This window comes from Mercenaria mercenaria, chromosome 17, assembly GCF_021730395.1.
Source record: "Mercenaria mercenaria strain notata chromosome 17, MADL_Memer_1, whole genome shotgun sequence".
In the NCBI taxonomy this organism is placed as follows: domain Eukaryota; kingdom Metazoa; phylum Mollusca; class Bivalvia; order Venerida; family Veneridae; genus Mercenaria; species Mercenaria mercenaria.
Window position 1 is genome coordinate 46,851,356 of NC_069377.1, and position 19,842 is coordinate 46,871,197.

General features: G+C 29.7%; 1 protein-coding gene across 1 annotated transcript in view; it reads right to left on the minus strand.

Annotated features, from left to right (window-relative positions):
• LOC128545961 (acetylcholine receptor subunit alpha-like 1) overlaps positions 1-19,334 on the minus strand; it is a 39,914-nt gene extending 20,580 nt beyond the window's left edge. Inside the window, exon 1 of the mRNA XM_045318951.2 lies at positions 18,685-19,334. Coding sequence (XP_045174886.2) covers positions 18,685-18,736 — 52 coding nt within the window. The 5' untranslated portion in view covers positions 18,737-19,334. The remainder of the gene's footprint in view (positions 1-18,684) is intronic.
• Positions 19,335-19,842: the final 508 nt, after the last annotated feature.

A 19,842-nucleotide genomic window follows, 5' to 3' on the forward strand; every position in this document is an offset into this window, starting at 1 on the left:
AAACAGAATACACAAGTATATCAAGAATATATGACGATGTAATTAATTATTATTATAAACAAAATAATAAGACTACTGGAAGTCTCTTAAATCGATCAAATTTTCAAAGTTTGTATGGATTTGTTCATTTTAACTTGGAATATAAAAAGGAAGTAACTACAGAAGATCCTAAGCAGATTACATTAACAATTAAGTTAACTACACTTCCCGCTGCAAAATATCGTATTTACGCAATTGTATTGTATGAAGAAAACAGTTGAAATAAATACTATTGGAAATGAACTTGTTATTGTTTAAATAAAATAATATAAAATTAAAATAAATATAAAGTATATAATGTCATCAAATTATATTGAATAAAAGTTAACCTTACAGATGGACAAAAACAAATTTAGCCCGAGCCTACAACAACAAAATTCCACATACTTTAGATTAAAACATGAACAATTACGTGGAAACTTCCCTTTACTTTAACAAAACACAAATTAATCAAATTAAAAAAGCTGTTGCAAATAAGAAAGGATTAGAAATTACAATTTCAAAGAAACAAATGTCCAGTCAAGGTCAAAATGGTGGATTTTTAGGAGCTTTGGCTGGTTTGTTAGGAAAAACATTCTTCCAATGGCAGCAAAAATAGCTCCAAAAATATTAGCCCCTCTAGGCATCGGCGCTTTGTCTGGGCTAGCCAGTACTGGTGTTAGTAAATACTTGGAAAATGGTATGATTTCAGTAGCTAATGATAAGAGAAATATGATATCACCATATCTTACACCTAATCAAAGAAAACAATTAGTAGGATCTGGAGTGATTAAATTAACACAAAAACAAAACAAGACGGTGGGTTTTTAGGTATGTTGGCTGCTAGTCTAGGAATACCTTTGATTACATCTTTTGTTAAGTGGTAAGGGATTACAGATTGATTCACAAACGAAGACCTTACAGACGAATTCCTATAGTAAAAAAAAATAAAATTTATAAACAAACCAATATCTAACTTTGAAATAGAACAATGGGGTAAAACAATAAAATTAAAAACTTTAGGGGTGTATTAGTAGAAATAATTTACTAAAATTAAAGAAAAGGACGAGTGTGGATATAAATTTGGACGACTCTGTTGGTCCTGGAACACATTGGTTTGTTATTTAAATAATATGTACTTTGATCCATTTGACTTCCTCCACCAAAGAAGTAATTAAGTATATACCAAATGTAAAATACAACAATGTCAATATCAAGACAAAACAAGTATGCTTTGTGGATATTAATGTTTATTTTTCATTAAAATGTACAAGATAAGTACCGTTGTATGATTATTGTATAAAATACTAAAAAATTCATAATCAAAGAGTAAATGAACAAACTATTATAAATTATTTTAACTAAAAAGGACATTTATTTAACTGAAATTTAACTGGAATAATTAATATAATGGGAATATCATAAATAAATGAAAAGTAAATAAAATAGAAAAACAAATAGAAAGACAATTATAAGAAAACCTGCATTGTTTTTAACATGTTATACTCAGATACTGATAGTGGATTATTTCAATGGAAAACTGTAAATGCTAGTCCTGGTTTAGTTCAAAAAGGTATAATGTAACACATTATTTTAATTGCATCTTAATTATTCTTGTTGATGCAATTAAATTAGATAAGGCAGAAGCTAAATTACAACTAAAATTAAGAAAAGTAATTCTTCAAAGTTACGATGTAAAAAATAACAGAAAAAATGAATCTATTTCTATATTATGCTAATAAATTTAAATAAATGATGTTATTTATATTAATTCTTTAAACGTTAAAAATATTCAGTTAACATTTATGGTTCTATAATTTAATAAAACTTTAATAAAAACTTTAATAAAAACTTTAATAAAAACTTTATTAATTAAGAATAAGCTAATGTATCAATACCATTAATCAAGAATATATCTTTTATCATCATAACATGATAAAGATGTTTATTTATAACTAACTGGAAAGATTGTGTTTATCAGAACGAATAACTTTAAAGGTGTGATTACTTTGGGTTGAATTAAAACAAAGTATCTTTATAATTTTTATGAACTATTGTTTTCTTAACAACAAGTTTTTTAATTCCTTTACATTTTTAATGTTAACTTCATTTTCTAATAAATATGAATACATTTTACTTCTTAATCGACAAATTCAACAATTACTACACCGGCAGCTTCATCTTAAATTTTCCAATTACTTTTTGTTGTAATCAAAATAAAACTTTGAATTACTATCGTAATCACTATTATCAAATAAATCTTTGTCCTTATAAAAGTCTTTATACGCATCTTTGGTTTTAATTTCATAACATAATGAATCAGTGTCAGTGAAAATAATTTACAATTACCCTGCTACTTTTCCTTAATGTAATTTATAATGAAATCATACATTAAATATTTTGATAAATCTAAAATGCACATTCCAACATAACAAGGTCTGTTTAATAACAAGCTTTCTTTAATTCTATGAATAACAAAAAGGTTAGAGTTAAACATCGTTTGAACTAACAAATGAAGGTTTGGCTATGTATTTAATAAATATTTTCATCATGAGTTAATTTAATATTAACCCTCTTGCGTAAATTCTCATCGTCTACCAAATACAGAATTGTTCATTACTTAAAAAAAGTCCTTTCAAATGAATTTTTTGCTTTAGATCTTTTTTGAGTATTAAAAAAATATACTTTTTAACCAAGGACTTTCGTTCAAAAGTTAATATTTTATGTATTTTGTTACTTTTAACCCTAATTGTGTATATAGTTCAAGTTTTATAATGAACTACATAATTTTGTTTTTCATTAAAGTTGGAACCAACTTCTTTACATTATTTTTTCCTATTTCAAATTCTGTTTTAATATTTTTACTATAATCAGAAAGCCATTGATCTGGTATTTTAATTTTTTCAGGAGCTAAAGGATAATCATTATGGGTTTTATGTAATTCTTTTGGATATCAAGATCATATTCAACTATAAAGTTAGTTTACCTGTTGCAATTAATTCTTAAATTGTTTTTCGGTATATAAATTTAAAGTTTCCAGAGGGTAAAGGTTGACACATAGCCCAACGTAAAGGTTATTGGCGTCGAGGTACATAATGTATTGCTTCTCTTCTTTTGAATTATAATCTTTCATATATTTATTGTTTGCTTTACTGTATCTGTTTGAATATAACTTATTCCTCCTCTCAGTCCCTTTTCAATAAAAAGATACATATCAATATCAGTTATTAAATCTAACTTAATTCCAGTCATTTTTAACATTGCATCCCAAGCTAACCCAGGACTACTAAAATAATGACAAGGATCTAATTTGTAGTACTCTAAACATAATTTTCTAAAATTTTCAAATACTCAGCTAAAAGTAATACATCTAGTTTTTAAATATAGATCATGATATTCTCCCATCGTTTTAATTTTAAATTTTTTTCCAAATATTTTTAGCATGTTCGTATTCATTATCAGAAATATTAGTTTTCATTTAAAATTGAATAAATCTTCTTTAGAAGGTAATTTTGTTTTCTTTGAATTTTTTAAATGAATCCATGTAATCATATGGATAAAAAACCTTTTGTTTTTATAAATTAATGTTTTCACAATCAAATTCTTGAGATAAGTATTAAATTCTGGAATATTTTTTACTAGTATCCAATGATTGAGACATAAATTGGAATGAATCAATAAAGACCAAGTCAGAAATCATAATGCCATATATCTTCATATTGTTAGGAATAACATTTAATTCTTTTTAAATTTCCCTATTTGTTGCATAATAAATGACCGTCATAACCTCTTAAATTATGAAAAATAACAGGAATTTTATGTGTTAGTTTAAATTAATATTACATCGAGTGAGCACTTCCTCTGAATTTTCCTGTTATATGACAATGATCTCTTACTTTGATTGAATCTTCTATATATTCTTTTTCACAGATATGACAAAACTTTTGTTTTTTAAATTCACTTTCATCTTTTTTAGACATTCTTAGTTCTTTGTTAAATGTTCTTTAAATATTCTTTCAATTCCTCTTCCTCAAGCATTTTTCAATAAACTTATAAACTGCATTAGGACCTCTATAAATCTGGGTTTGGTTTAGTATAATGTTATCATAGCACAAACAACTTTATAGCCGTAACCACAATCTATATGATTTTGATATGGTTCAGTAAATGAAGATTCAGTTGATGGTAAAGCAGTTAAAACTTTTTTAGTTATTGATTCAAAATCAGCATAAATTACAAAAGGTACTGCTAAACCTTTATGATAAATTTTTAAATTGTACTATACTTCCCTCTTTTGGCATTTTTACGCCTTGGATACATTAATGCTAAACAATTTGGTATGTGTTCATTAATATTCTTTCATTTGTAAAATGTTGTAAACAGCTTTTACAGAAGTGTTTTTTTTTGCATGTTTTGTTTTGTTAAACATTAATCTATTAAAGTCTTTTATCCAAACATAATGTTGGACTACAGTTCTTGGGGGTTTACAGTCATCATCAGTTATTTTATCATTTATTTTATCATTTATTTTATCATTTATTTTATCATTAGTAATTAGCAACATGTCACAGTGTTCTTCGTATTGATATTTTGATATGTACAATGGATAAATACATTTTCTTCATATCCAAAATAATTAAATGATATTTCATTTAAAACTTCTTTTTAGGTATTTGATTTAATGTAACAGGAATTTAATTCAGTATAATCAAGATGTTTATATGTTTTTTATATTTTGAAATATTTTGAGGATTTTTTTTCAACAGAAATTTGTAAGCTAAATGACACCATCTAAAACATTCGTTATCATCATTCTTATATTTATTAATCCTTTCATTGAATTTTGTAATGGTTTTGGTAATTCTAAATAACTTGAAGCAGCCAATGGACTATACTTATATCTATTTATATAATGAGCATCAACTGATTCTATTCTCCAGCCACTTCCTTCTGAAATTTCCCTTACCAATTCTATTTATTATTTCATCAAAAGCTTGATGTAAGTTTTTTTTATTTCATTTGTGTTAATAATTTCTAAAGCCTTTGATTGAAATAAGCTGATTTATAATTGTATCAGTTTTATCCATTTTGCAAAAGTTATTTTAAAACAACGTTTATTTTTATACCTTTTAAAGTTTAAGTTCAGATTTAAGTATTTCATAAGAGTCGTTTATAGTTAAATATAATTGATTCTTTGGATCTTGTCTATATGTATTTTAATTTCAAATTTCTTATAATATTGTTTTGAAGATCTCTCGATTTCCATCTATATATATATTGAAAAAAAATCACTAAGGAAAAAAGGATTAAAAAATAATAAAAATAATAAAATAAATAAAGTTTTAAATTATCTTTAAGAAGAATTAAAATATTTAAAATTTATATCTTTTTCCGCTGGTTTTTGATATTCCACTTTTAACTTGGTTTTTTCCTTTGCAGCACATTGTTATTAACCTGAATTAATATTAAGGTCTTTGGATGCTGCATAAGTGCTTTATATGTTTTTTTCATTGTGTCCAATCGGTTGCAATAACTTTTTTAGGATTGTTTCGAATATTATTTGGTCTGGGACAATCACATAATCTTTCAGCATTTTCTTCTTCAGTTAATAGACAACCGCAGTTCCATTCAAAAATTATTTTTTAAAAGATAAGGATCTATAACATTTTGTAATTTATCAATGACATGATTTTTATATTCATCGCTAACTATTTGATTAAGTTTTTGATTTAATACATTTCTTCTTTTTAAGAACTTTTTATATAATTTTTGTCTGGATTCATTATTTCCCTAAAGTGCTAGATAATTTTGGTAAATCATTCTATCTACCTTTCTATTAAACCATCTATATATATACTTATAGAAAAAAAATCTCTAAAAACGCATGTAAAATTTAATACAGCTCTTCTTCTTTTTACTTTTATATCCGTTAAGTTTAAATTCCTTCATGTGCATTTCAAAGGTGTTGAATAATTTTTTCTTTCTGCATTTCTAATAGTATTGTAAAATATCCTGAATAACTTTATTTGGATCTTCTTTATTTACTTTTCCAATCGTGCTTTTGTTATAAGTTGTTTTATTTTGTGATGATGTGATTTAAAATAAATTTCTTGTCGTCAAGTTTTAGTCTGTTAGTAAATATGGTAATTACTGATGGAACAGCGCCAGCAACTGCTACAAATATAGGAATAGCTGAACAAGTACTAATGCAGCTGAGCAACCAAAAATACCTGCTGTAATATATAATCCAGTATTTACTCTCCACAAAATTTATAACTTTTTCTGTAACAGCAGCTAGTTTAGTTAAGTGAATAATTAATAGATCTATTGTTTCTATTCCATTATTATTAGAAATTAGATTTTTATTGCTCATTAATAAATAAAACTTTTTATTTTCTAAATTAAATTTGTTCAAGATCGCTAAATGGTACCCAACTATTAAATTTTTCACTATAAACCTTTCATTTACTAAAGCTTGTTTTTTCTATAGTCTCGTCTAAACTTTTTCTATTCTAAAAACTTCTTGTGAGTAGGTAAAAGTTCTGTTCATAAAATGAACCTTGAATTATTTCATCAATTAAATCTTTAATAGTGTTTTCTGGGATTTGATATTAATTTTTAAATTATAAATATTTCCTCTGTCCAGTTTGGTGTATATCCTTTTCAAAATGTCTTTTAAGTTTGCTTAAACGAACTCGATCACCAATTTTAAATTTTGCTTTACTCTTTGGTATCTTTAATCACATATAAATTAAGTAAACAGTACCTTTATTTAAGTTTTACTAGCTTCGGTTGGTCCATTTTTATACTAGAATGTTTGTTTTGTTATATTTATCAACCATATCCTGCAAATTATCTAAATAAGTATAAGTATTATTTGCTGTAAATATTTCCACATTATTCTTTTTAAACTTCTATTAAATCTTTCATAACTACAGCCTTTCCTTCATTAAATGTATGGTACATATTAATTTTATTTTTATTCAAAAATGATTCAACTTTTTATTATAAAATTCTTTCTTCATCTACCATAAATTTACTGGTAATCGTCCTTCTAAAATATTTTTTCAAATGCTTCAGTAACAGATTCTCCAGTTTTATTCTTTAATGGAAAACCCAAGCATATTACTAAATGTATCAATAACGGTTAACAAGTACTTTGCTCCTTTATTATATTTGAAAAGCTTGCATGTCAACTAAATCAGTTGACCAAGTATCATCAATATCATTAACTATCACTCTTCGTTTCCTAAATTTTCTTTTAATTGGTTTGTGTAATTCTTCTGCTAATTCATCGCTCCAGCGGTAGCTTGGTGCAGTGATTTCGGGATATACTCTACCCCTTTTCCGTTTTTTGATTTTTGTTTTTGTCCCAACCCAAGTGTTATTTCGTTTTAATTATAGGTTTCACAACTAAATGTTTGCAATCTTATTCTCCAAATGTTTTTGATTTAAGTTTTATTTAAATTGGAAAGCATTTTTTGTCCATTCACTTTTACTTAGTCTTGAGTCATAGCAAAAATCATGGTCCATATCATACTGCATCCAGTTCATGATAGGGGGTCCATTATCTAGGGGATTTCCTGGCCCACAATAATTATATCCTGGAAGTGTTAAACCTTTCTTAGGTAATAAAGTAACATTGCTTTGTGAATATCTAATTACCCCCTGTACTTTTAAACAAACTTTGATTTCATTTTTCCACAAGATGAACAAGTAGCCCTTATCATTTTTCCCGTTTTTTGTTGTACATAATGAGGATTTATATTATCAGTAAATCTTCTTCTTTCAAACAATATATTTTATTTTGTAAACTCATCTATATCAATTTTATTTAAAAATTATTTAAAGACTAATAATGTAGTTATTAATTCAAAATAAGAACAAACACATTACATTTTATTAATAAAAATAAACCCGCCAAAAGTTTGCCAAAAGTTTGCCAAGTTGGCAGACATTGTCACATTGCTGCCACTTGGCAAAAAATGGCAGGGTTTTGATTGGGTTGAATTTGTGTTTGCCAACGTTCTGCCAAAAGTTTTTCAAGTTGGCAGCGACTGCCACATTGCTGCCACTTGGCAGGATTTTGGCAAATATTTGGTGGAAGTGTTTAATCATATTTTACTATAGGTTTTCATAAAGTACTATGAAAAGTTGTTTATTTTTTGGTTTTAAATTGTCCGGCATTGGATTTTTTAGAATAGGGTCAAGGGGTCAGGGGGGTCAAAATCGGGCTCGCACCATCATATATATAACTACTAAAATCATTAATATAATACCTAAAAACGGGCATTCTAACACGATCCGATTCTTTTTCCTATTAAACAAAGAAGGCTGGAGACAGTGATTTATTAAACAACAATTCACTGTTCTGACGTCACAACTATTACGTCATAGCGTCAAGCGGCGTAACGGCGCGCTGGAAAAGAACCCGATTGAAAACGGGCAAATATCTAATGCATGCCGACAAGGTGAACTTTAAAGTCCTTGATAACGTGTTAGAATCGAAATAATATATCTCATTTAGTGATTTGCTCTTGAATAAATCACTGTTTGTCGTTCAGATGCGTAGCATTATATCACTTCCTTCGCATCTGACCTCCAAACAGTGATTTATTCAGCGACAAATCACCGATGAGATATATGAATTCTGCGAACAATCAGGTAAAACAAACCGACTGATACTAACAAAAATCATTAATATAATACCTAAAAACGGGCATTCTAACACGATCCGATTCTTTTTCCTATTAAACAAAGAAGGCTGGAGACAGTGATTTATTAAACAACAATTCACTGTTCTGACGTCACAACTATTACGTCATAGCGTCAAGCGACGTAACGGCGCGCTGGAAAAGAACCCGATTGAAAACGGGCAAATATCTAATGCATGCCGACAAGGTGTACTTTAAAGTCCTTGATAACGTGTTAGAATCGAAATAATATATCTCATTTAGTGATTTGCTCTTGAATAAATCACTGTTTGTCGTTCAGATGCGTAGCATTCTATCACTCGGGCTACGCCCTCGTGATATAATTCCTTCGCATCTGAACTCCAAACAGTGATTTATTCAGCGACAAATCACCGATGAGAAATATTATTTCTTAAATAGCACAAGTTACAGGCGATACTTATTTATTCACAGTTATTTACAATAACTGAACAGACGCTTTGTCAAGGGAGTAAACTCTAAGAGAAGCTAGTGTTTACATTGTTGGGGGCAGTACGTTTGGGGTTGGAAACTGATATAGCTAAACATACTATGGATTACATTGTATCTATAATGCTACAAGAAGAGGTTATTATGGAAGATACAAGATGCAGATGCCAAATATCAGTCTGCGCAGAAATACATACATACGTCCCTGGCAAAGCATTTCAAAAATAAAAATCATGTATTAACAGCACGTGAATTGCCTTGTTTGCACACGATTTTTCTCCCGTTTATACATGGGCGGATCCAGTGAAAAAAAGTAGTTTTTATGCAAGAATACTTCTTATTAAACATTTTACTGCTCGTTCTCTCCTCCATAGATTTTTTTTTAAATCCTGGAATGTTTTTGAATAAAATAAGATTATAAATCTCCTTGACTACCGAGTTCATTTTCAAGCTACTGTGCTATGAAAATTGGGGAGTTTAAAGCACAGTTAAAAAGTTAGTCTTTTTCCCGCGTTTTTTTTCAACCAAGTTCACATAGTCTGTTTGTAGGATTTATTTGCAGCCTAAATATTGAACGGCTTGCTGCATTATTAATTGGTTTTGTTTGTTTGTTTTGGGTTTAACGCCGTTTTTCAACATTATTTATTGGTTTCAATCCGTTTGAACTATTTCATAAATAGTTAAATACAATTTTCCCCAGAATCCGGAGATGTTAGTTCGAGCCCGACTAGCTGCAGCGTTCCATGAAGTGGGGGAAATTGTCATCTTACGAAGAGTGCCAGATGGTTAGAAACTATAAAGACAGGTTGTGTAAGCAGACCGCCGTGAGCTAATTGAAGGTTGTTGAGAAACGGCGTAAACCCAGCATAATTAATGGTTATCAAATACATAAGTGCAATAACTTATTTATTTCATGTCCATACACATTTTATGTCTGACGTTAACTTCATGTGGTTTTGACTGCATATTTTGGCCAACTTAAAAGTCAGAATTAGCCTGGAATAATCATTGTTTGTTTTGGGGTTTTACGCCCTTCTTCAACATTTTATTCTTTTACAAGCACTATACTCTTTCCACAGTACTTAACTTACAACTGTCTCATTGAAAAATATTCGTCACGGATAGAGTGACTGTACCGGACACCAAACCTATGACCGCTCGGTTGACGGACGAACGCTCCAACCAGTGTGTCATTCGGTCCGATATGAGGGGCGGGGGTAATTTTTGACTAGATGAATTAGACAAGAAACTATTTTCTAAGGGTCAGTTGTATTTGAAGTTTTCAAAACGGGAATCATTCTAAAATCTAAATTGCATAATTTATATTTGTTAACCGTGGTTTCAGATATGAAAGTTAACATTGTGGCAATGGCTGTATATGCCGATGTTGAGATAACTTGTAGCCCGACCTAATTGTATTTTTTTCTGTATTAAAAAGATGTGCTTTTATTTTATCCTTTCTGTGATATACTGAAATTTATCAGTGAAATAAAATTGATATTTTCACTGTTTCAAACAGTGAAAATATCATTTTTATTTTTCACTGGTACGGAACTACATTTAAATGCGAAATGGTATGAATTATATATGATACGAATTTCCTTGTAAAATATTCGCCAGTAAAGGTAAAGATGTATAAAAATAATAAAAGGATCATAAATATTTACATTTTATCATAATGAAATGTAAAACAAACCAGGAAACTTGATAGAACTATTTATAGTTTTTCTACAAAGCATCCTGACGTCACGACATTATGATGTTATGATGCGATGAACGTGAAGTTGCGCGGACAAACTGAATATAATTTGGTTAAAACATTAAAAATGTATAAAAAAAAATAGAAAATTTGTTTGTTTCAGTGTAAAATCGAAATATATTCCACTCGTGAACACCATAATTTACAGTTTCACTCGTGACTGCGCCACTCGTGAAAATATTGCATTATAGTGTTCACTCGGTGAAATATATTTCGATCTTACACTGAAACAAACAAATATCCTCTATGTATTATTTGATGTATGAAACAAAGAGCCATCAAATATGATTAAAATGAAAAAAAAATGAAGTTAGCAATTAATTATTAAAACGCGAAAGCTCATTGTTATTCCCCGTTTATTCATATTAAATTTTTATTTTTATTTATTTTTTTTGTGGATAGTGCCGTTTTAAAACCACATTTCGAGGGACCCGGGTTCTAAACTTTTGCGTAAAAGTTTGGAAACGTCACCGATCTTTTATATTTTGTTCTTCAGTTCATTCATACCACCCGGTTTTGTTTTCAAGCTAAAGTTGAAAATGACGGCGATTTAGCGGCTATATCCAGCTATAATACTCACATTATTCAAATTTGAAAAAAATACACATACTGATAAAAACGGTTGAAGTTTTTACCTGAGTGCTAGATATGAACACGGTAAAATACTGACAAAATCTCAGCCATAATTTTACTCTAAACATAAATAATCCTATTTTGTTTTTGCCTTCAAGGCGTTCATTCTGGCTTTGATGGAAAAGAATATATCAGAAAATATATTTAAAGTAGGCAGTAGTTATATCTACTCCTTTTCTGAACTACAAGTAGATATTTTATAGTTTAATATGACGGAAAGCTGGATGGCCAATGAAATCTTCAGCATACAAGCTGTTTACCATCAACGCTTAGAACGCAAAGACGTGGCATCGTCAAGCATAATGTTTGACATTACGCTAGATGGCGCTGAATTACGCCTTCTTGACCTTAGGAGACGTTGGTCAAATTGATTTGTTTATAATAGTTAAAGAAAGTAGAATTTTTGATGTTTCGACAGGATAAGCTAACATGTGATAAAAAGAATTCCACATTGAATTTATTAATCTTGTTGAATAAAATTGATAATATGCTCGGCAGAGCCTCGCATTTTATTAATTTATTTAACTCGTTTAATAAATTCAGTAAGAAAAGACTCTCATGTAATATCCTCTATATCTATGGACGACGGATTAGTATATCTATATTATTTCAATGTATTTACAAGCCAAGAGTTCATTTTTTTGCAAAAAAAAATCAATAATTACTCCTTCACACTAACTTTAGTAAAATAAATTTTGTTCAGAGTAATATATTCAACATTTATTTAGCTTCTGGTGTTTTATTTGCTTTCTATTAAAACAGAGAATACAGCGACAGAGTGACACATTTTAATTCTCTGGTTTGTCTTCAACTGGACAAAAAGATGAGAAATGGTAAATGGTATATTTGATTCGATAGCTTTCAGACTTTATGTATGTGCATTATCTATATAGCAGTAAGGTGAAACGTTATTGAAAGAAGTGAGTTTGAAAAGTAAAATCCAATTATAGTTAAAAGAATATTCCTGTCATGATTTTGAATTCACTACTTAAGCATAAATGAGCCGCGCCATGAGAAAACCAACATAGTGGCTTTGCGACCAGCATGGATCCAGACCAGCCTGCGCGTTCGCGCAGTCTGGTCAGGATCCATACTGTTCGCTAACAGTTTCTCTAATTCCAATAGGCTTTAAAAGCGAACAGCATGGATCCCGACCAGACTACGCGGATGCGCAGGCTGGTCAGGATCCATGCTGGTCGCAAAGCCACTATGTTGGTTTTCTCATGGCGCTGCTCATTAATGATTATTTACAATTACAAAATCACACTGTAACATGTATCTATCAGATCTGGGCATGATTTCACAAAAAAAAAACTGATTAAATTACAGTTACTCTGTATTGTTTTTCAAATGTGATCAATCATTTTATTACTGCCGTAGTTTTACATGTAATTGATTATTACAAATGTAATCACCATCACTTTATGATTACTTTCTCACTTTTTACTTTTTCAAGTATGTCTGCATCACTAAGATAGAGGAAATATATCGTTTAGTTACCGAACGATATTGATGTATGAGCAACAATAGATATACAGATTGATAATATACATATGAAGCTTGTTTATATCAGTAATATCAAAAAGACTAAAATAATGATATTTGAACAAGGAAGACATTCCAGTTTTAATTTCAAACTAAACAATGAAACAATAGAAACAGTTACACAATTTAAATACTTGGGAATTACTTTATTTAAAAACGGAAACTGGCATCGAACACAAAAACAGATCGCACAACATTCACGACATGCACTTCATAACCTTTTTATTGTCTTTAATCAGTTAGAATTAAAACCTGAAGACAAATGTAAATTATTCGAAAGCCTCGTTGGGTCAATTTTAAACTACGGTTCAGAGGTATTTGGATACGATGAAGCAAAAGATATTGAACTTGTACATTGTAAGTTCCTGAAAAAAATTTTAAATGTAAGAAAGTCTACAAACTTAGATGGTTTATACGGCGAACTAGGCAGACACCCTATGAAAATACAGCGGGAAATTATATTGATTAAATACTGGCTCAAGGTCATTAATCTTAATGAAAATAGTCTACTCAAAAAAAGGTATAATATTCTTAAGGACGATGCTAATAATGACAATTCATACAGAGGAAAGAATTGGGCATTTCATGTCAAATTGATATTAAATGAAATAGGAATGTCAAATATATGGTTAGACCAAAATGCAAATTTTAAAAATCATTTCTTTGTTATAAAAAGTAGAATATTAGACATCTATAAACAATATTGGTACTCGAATATAAATAACTCGAGCAGATTATCCTCATACAGCATATATAAACAAGAATTTAAACAAGAACGATATCTGAACTGCATAAATGAAAACAAATTTCGAATATCACTGACTAAATTTAGAATCTCTTCCCACAACCTTGCAATCGAGACAGGCAGACATCATGGAATAACTCGGGAAGAAAGAATATGTCAAAACTGTACAATGAATGTCATCGAAAATGAATTTCACTTTTTACTTATTTGCCCAAAGTACTATAAAAAAAAGAAGCTTTACAGACTCAAGTTGGGGACAAAAATAGTAATTCCTTTTACTATTGTGTATGATCCAGCACTTCCACGTATTGGTAACACTATTAATAAATACTGGAGTATTTTGAACCTATCAAAAAGCTTTACAACTAAATCCATTTATGAGAACTGTAAACCTGTTGTTGCCTATAGACGTCCGAAAAATTTACAAGACTATTTGATAAGTTCAGAGTTCAATAAGCAAAGTGATAAACTTTATCTCTCACAGAGATGTAATGGTAGCCGATGTTCGCATTGTACCAATATCGAAACAGGTTCAGAATTTACCAGTCAAATGACTGGTCAAGCATACAGTTTACATCATAACGTAAACTGTAAAAGTAACTGTGTAATTTATTTGATTACTTGCAAAAAATGTGACAAACAGTATGTGGGACAAACTAAGCAACCTGTATCAAAACGCATGAACAGTCACCGATTTGATATTAATAGTTTTACTGACCCTACTTTTTCCTCAATGGTTGCATCACATTTCAATTTACGAGATCATTGCTTAAAGGACTTTTCTTTTATGCCTATTGATGTTGTAAGAAATGACATTGATCGTCTCTGCAAAGAAACAGTGTGGATACATAAACTGAAAACGCTCTATCTAGATGGTTTAAATTCTAAAGTTTTATTTGATATTAATTGACCAATCAACTAATTGTATTGATCTACATATATAGATATGTAATGCCGAGTATATCGTTGTTTTTTCCTATTTCTGTTTTTTATATACATAAGTATAGGAAATTTTGTATAAACACTATCCGACAATTTACTCGGTATGTTTGTTAAATCCGTTTAAAGGAACGTTATTTTTAATTTATTTAACATTGTAAATAATGTAGATCTAAACTTTGTATACATTTTACCGCCTTTTTACGCGACGTTGTTTAACGACGTCACGTCCGTTGTTTTTATTGTTATTCTTCCCTGAGGAAGGCTTAACGCCGAAACGTTGGAAGTTAATAATTATCTATGAACAAACGCTACACGTGTTGTTGTTGATTTTTCTTATTTGTTAATCCCAAAGTACTATAACATAAGACGAAAATATCTCTGATTTTCAAATATTTTTGATTACAAGAGGTTCGATCATACAGATACTTTCTCAGTAAAAATGTTTTGTTGTAAATGTGATATTTTATAGCGTGTCCATCTTTTTTCACATACATTGTGTATTTGTATACTTTTGTATTGGCTATAAATGTGCATATGCTATTTAATGCCAAATAAAATTTCTGTTCTGTTCAAAAAAAAAAATAAATAAATAAATAAAAAAAATACAGTATTGCTTAGTTTATTACTTTATTTTATCATGTTTTAAAGAGTAAACTTCTAGGCATGAAAGTTAAACAAAAGTAACGTTATATGGACAAGAACAATCAAACAAAATGGGAATACATTTATCTTCACACAAGTTTCTTTTTTCTTGAGGAAAGCTATTATACATGCTTTTGTGGGAAACCTCGTTTATGAATAATTCTCGGATTTCAATGTTTAGCGGGATTCAAAGTTTCAAAAGAAAAGAAAAGAAATTTATTTAAATGTTTTCATTTTCTGTTACATGACAACACGAATTTCGCAATATCATGAGCTAACATAATGGTTTTTTACAGAAATGGTTTACACCTATACAAGAATAATATTTCTAAATGAATCTATAAAACAACATGTTTTATATCAAAAACTGGCTACATGTTCTGTTGCTTTCTATGGAGTAACATGCGAGTTAATTTCCGTGTATTACCTAAAGCAAAATTTTCGATCAATGCAAAATCCATGGCAAGAAATTATTGTCTTGGGTCATGAATGACTTTAGCTAATGTAAGGGAGACAATCCAGTTTGAAGGGTATTTCTTTAACACAGTCAATAATTAAGCGGGATAATTCTTGCAAATTCTCGTTAAAAGCTGACCATGGCTGTCAATCCATCTTTGTTGAAAATGGGTGCCTTCTTTTCCTAAGTGGTTAGATGGAATACTTGAAGATTTTCGTCTTTGAATATATGGACAAAAAGGTTTCTACGGCGAAATTAATTTGTTTATCCTTGTCTTTCTAAAGGCTTGCTAAATTAATATTTTTAATATTAATATATTAATTATATTATTAATATTTTGGTTTTCGCAAAATGCCATCCACTTTCAGAACAGGCATTTACAATAGGCGGAAAAGAGTTCCGACAACTATATTGAATAAAAATTATGAGCAATAGATATACCGGTAACTTAATCAAAATGTTGCTTGCATAGTTTCCATGATACAATTCCTGTATTCTATGCAGAATAATTACGCATAGCCAACTCTTCTGTCATGTTATCAGTTTTACTTTAAATGTCTAAAAATGCCGCGCGAAGTGTTTCGGAATAAAGTTTGAAAAAGGTTTGAATAGTCCTCCTAAATTAAGTGATATATTGTAGTTACATACGACCCTCCGCCGCTTTAAACATGAATATATCCGTGTATTCATTTTGAAGAGAAAACTTAAACGAAAATTCTTAATTAATGAATTAAAAATTCAGTTGGTTCACGTGTTTCATAAAAAAGAAGAAATTTGGATTGAGATCCGAACGTTTGTTTCAAGACTTTCTTGACTTTTTTTCGTGTTAAAATTTTGTCATTCTTATTTATCATGTTTTTTGTCATTCTTATTTATCATGTTTTAAGCGCAAAAGACTTAATGTATACTTTAGCATCCACGAAAAACAACTTGTTTGGCAAGCTAATGTTCTTTTTATCCAACCGTTTTACGAATATTTTTTGCACAGCCGTCGCTTTCTACAATTTTTTTTTCATCAAAAACTTACACGAATACCTCAAAACCAGAAACGCAAATTTAATTATTTCTATTTTCATCAAACAGCACGAATATCTTTGCCAAACTTGGGTTTTATGGCCAGCTTTGCTTCTTTGTCTATAATATGTTCGCAAATAACTTATTTTTAGCAAAGTTGGTTAAGTCGTAAATGCCTGTTTCCTTTTTTTATTGGCCGGGTTTTCGAAGAAAAATCCGGCTTGTAGATTAGGTGGATTGGTTGGGCGGATGGATGGAATAATGAGTCTCATGTTAACCTTTTTTGTTCATTCAATATCTGGACAGATATTTTACCTAGGACCTTGACACTTCACAGGTATGTTGGTCTTGCTATTTACATGACCTCCTACTGATTTCAGGGTTACTAGCTTAAAGGTCAAGGTCACAGTGACCTGAACATCTGAAAATAATTTCTGCACAATATCTGGACAAGTATTTCACCTAGGAAATTGAAACTTCATAGATATGTTAGTCTTTATGTGTATATGAAGCCTGTTGATTCCAGGGTCACTAGGTTAAAGGTCAAGGTCACAGGGACCTGAACATGATAACCTTTTTGTTCACTCAATATCTGGACAAGCATTTCACCTAGGACCTTGAAACTTTATATGTATGTTGGTCTTGATGTGTACATGACTCTTATTGATTTTGGGGTCACTGGATTAAAGGTCCTGAACATTGAAAATGGTTTCTGCTCAATATCTGGACAAGTATTTCACTTAGGGCCTTAAAACTTCATAGGTATGTTGGTCTTGATGTATACCTGACCCCCATTGATTTCAGGGCCAAAGGTCAAGGTCAAAGGGATATAAACATTGAAATTTGTTTTTTTTACTTTTAATTTTTTACACCAATTTATATCTTTAATTTCATTTTCTACCTGTCTATTTCTTTTTTTCCCTTTTTCCTTCAATATTGCTTCTTGATTTTGGGGTTGTTTATTGTATGCCATTATTAGAACTTTAACTCATTATCACCTAATTCAGAAAAACCCGACCAAAACGCCGTCAGGCGTTAGCTGCTTGTTAAACACGCAATGATCGGAAATAGCTTAGCCCATAGACCTCATATCTTTGACAATAGAAGCGATGTTCTCTTTTTACTTTTCCGTACATTGTTCTTTGTCTGATCTACATGCCAAAATGAGCGAATTTGCCCAACGAGTAATGAAACAATATCAACAGGCAGAGGTTTATGAACATCATTGGGTTTTATTCTTATTTGTTCATGTTTACCTTCAAGACTGATCGTCAGTATACTGCATCAGCTCTTGTAGCTCATGTTAAACAGAAAAATTCTATCAAACATGCTGTTTAGGATATAAATTCTAATATATTGAATTACAGTTTTTGAACATGACACCTTATTACCAAATTTATGATCACGTAAATAAAGGGTATTTGTTTGTTTCAGTGTAAGATTGAAATATCTTTCATGAGTGAACACCAGATGCATAACGAAGAGTGAAAATGTAACAAGTGGTGTTCAGAAGTGAAAGAAATTTGGATCTTACATGTAAAAACAAACAATTTTACTTTTTATTTCATGTTTAGATTAAATATACCCATTTTATGTTTTCTTACTTGATCTAGAGAAAATTATATTTGATTTTTTTTCATTGTGAAAATACCAGATATTTCACTCTCATATTCCGATAATTCACTGAAAAAAAAAAGCAACAACAACAAAAAAACAACAAGTAATAAAATTATCAGATGCTTAATTAATATTGCTAAATGATACTTACCATACACATGTGCAATGAAAAACATCAAACACACAACTTTTAGAATATCCATTTTAACGCAGTAACCAGGACCTATGAGTATCGTCGTGGACTATGAGAATCTTCATGCAAACAGTACGAAATTGTCAATCAAATAAATTGGTTATTTTAATGTCATATGCCATTTCTAAATATCACATCCCTACTTAAACGATTGTTACAAAAGGTTACTTTCATCCGTTCTCGTGGTAATTTATTTGATTATAATAATTGTATAAAAATAACTTTACTTAACGATGTAGAGACTTACCCTAAGCCCTCTTTATATAAGGGAAAGAATCTGTTTATAAAGTGAAATTGTTGAGTGAACATCGTTTGTTAATCGTTAACCTGTCTTTGTTATATCAATGCAATGAAAAAGTAAGCTATCTATATTAAATGCTATGCAGGATAACACGGTCATGCATCAAACAGCCCTGAAACTGTTTTCTTTGATTTTCTAATATTTCTAGTTATTTTTCCCATACTTTGACGTATATATATGGATAGCAGAGATTGTTCTCTTTCCAGCAGTACCTTTTTCAATATATTATTCCTTGTGAAATTCTGTAGGTTTTGACTTTTTCAAAAAAATCGTCTGTTACATTACAAATTTCACCAAATAAATTGTCACAATTTCCACACTTGATCTTTACATAGTTTTCTTTTCATACTGTAGATAGATAGATAGATAGATAGATAGATTCTTTTGCATGAGATACTAAGACCCTACAATAAAGTCGTAGCGGAGTTGTCTCCGTTATTTTTTCAAATATTTGACCCCGGATCATTTTTTTCAGATCAAATAACTCTTTTTCAGAAAATGATATTTTAATTTTTTTTTCAAACTGTGTACTTTGATACAGTTAACAACAAATATATCCAAAATAGGAAGTGCCTACTTGAAGTATTTTTAGTTCCACTGTCTAAACGATGATAGCATATTTGGCTAAAGCTAGTCTAACATATGGTGCTCTTTAGAACATATTCACTTGGAAATTCTATCCTTAGTATGTATCAATGACACTAAGTACAATTATAGAGAAACGATCGACAGAAAACGTGCAGGTTATAATGAATACATTTATTATTGTAGAATGTTACAAAAAAAATGCATTTTTGTAGCTGAGAAGTTATCGC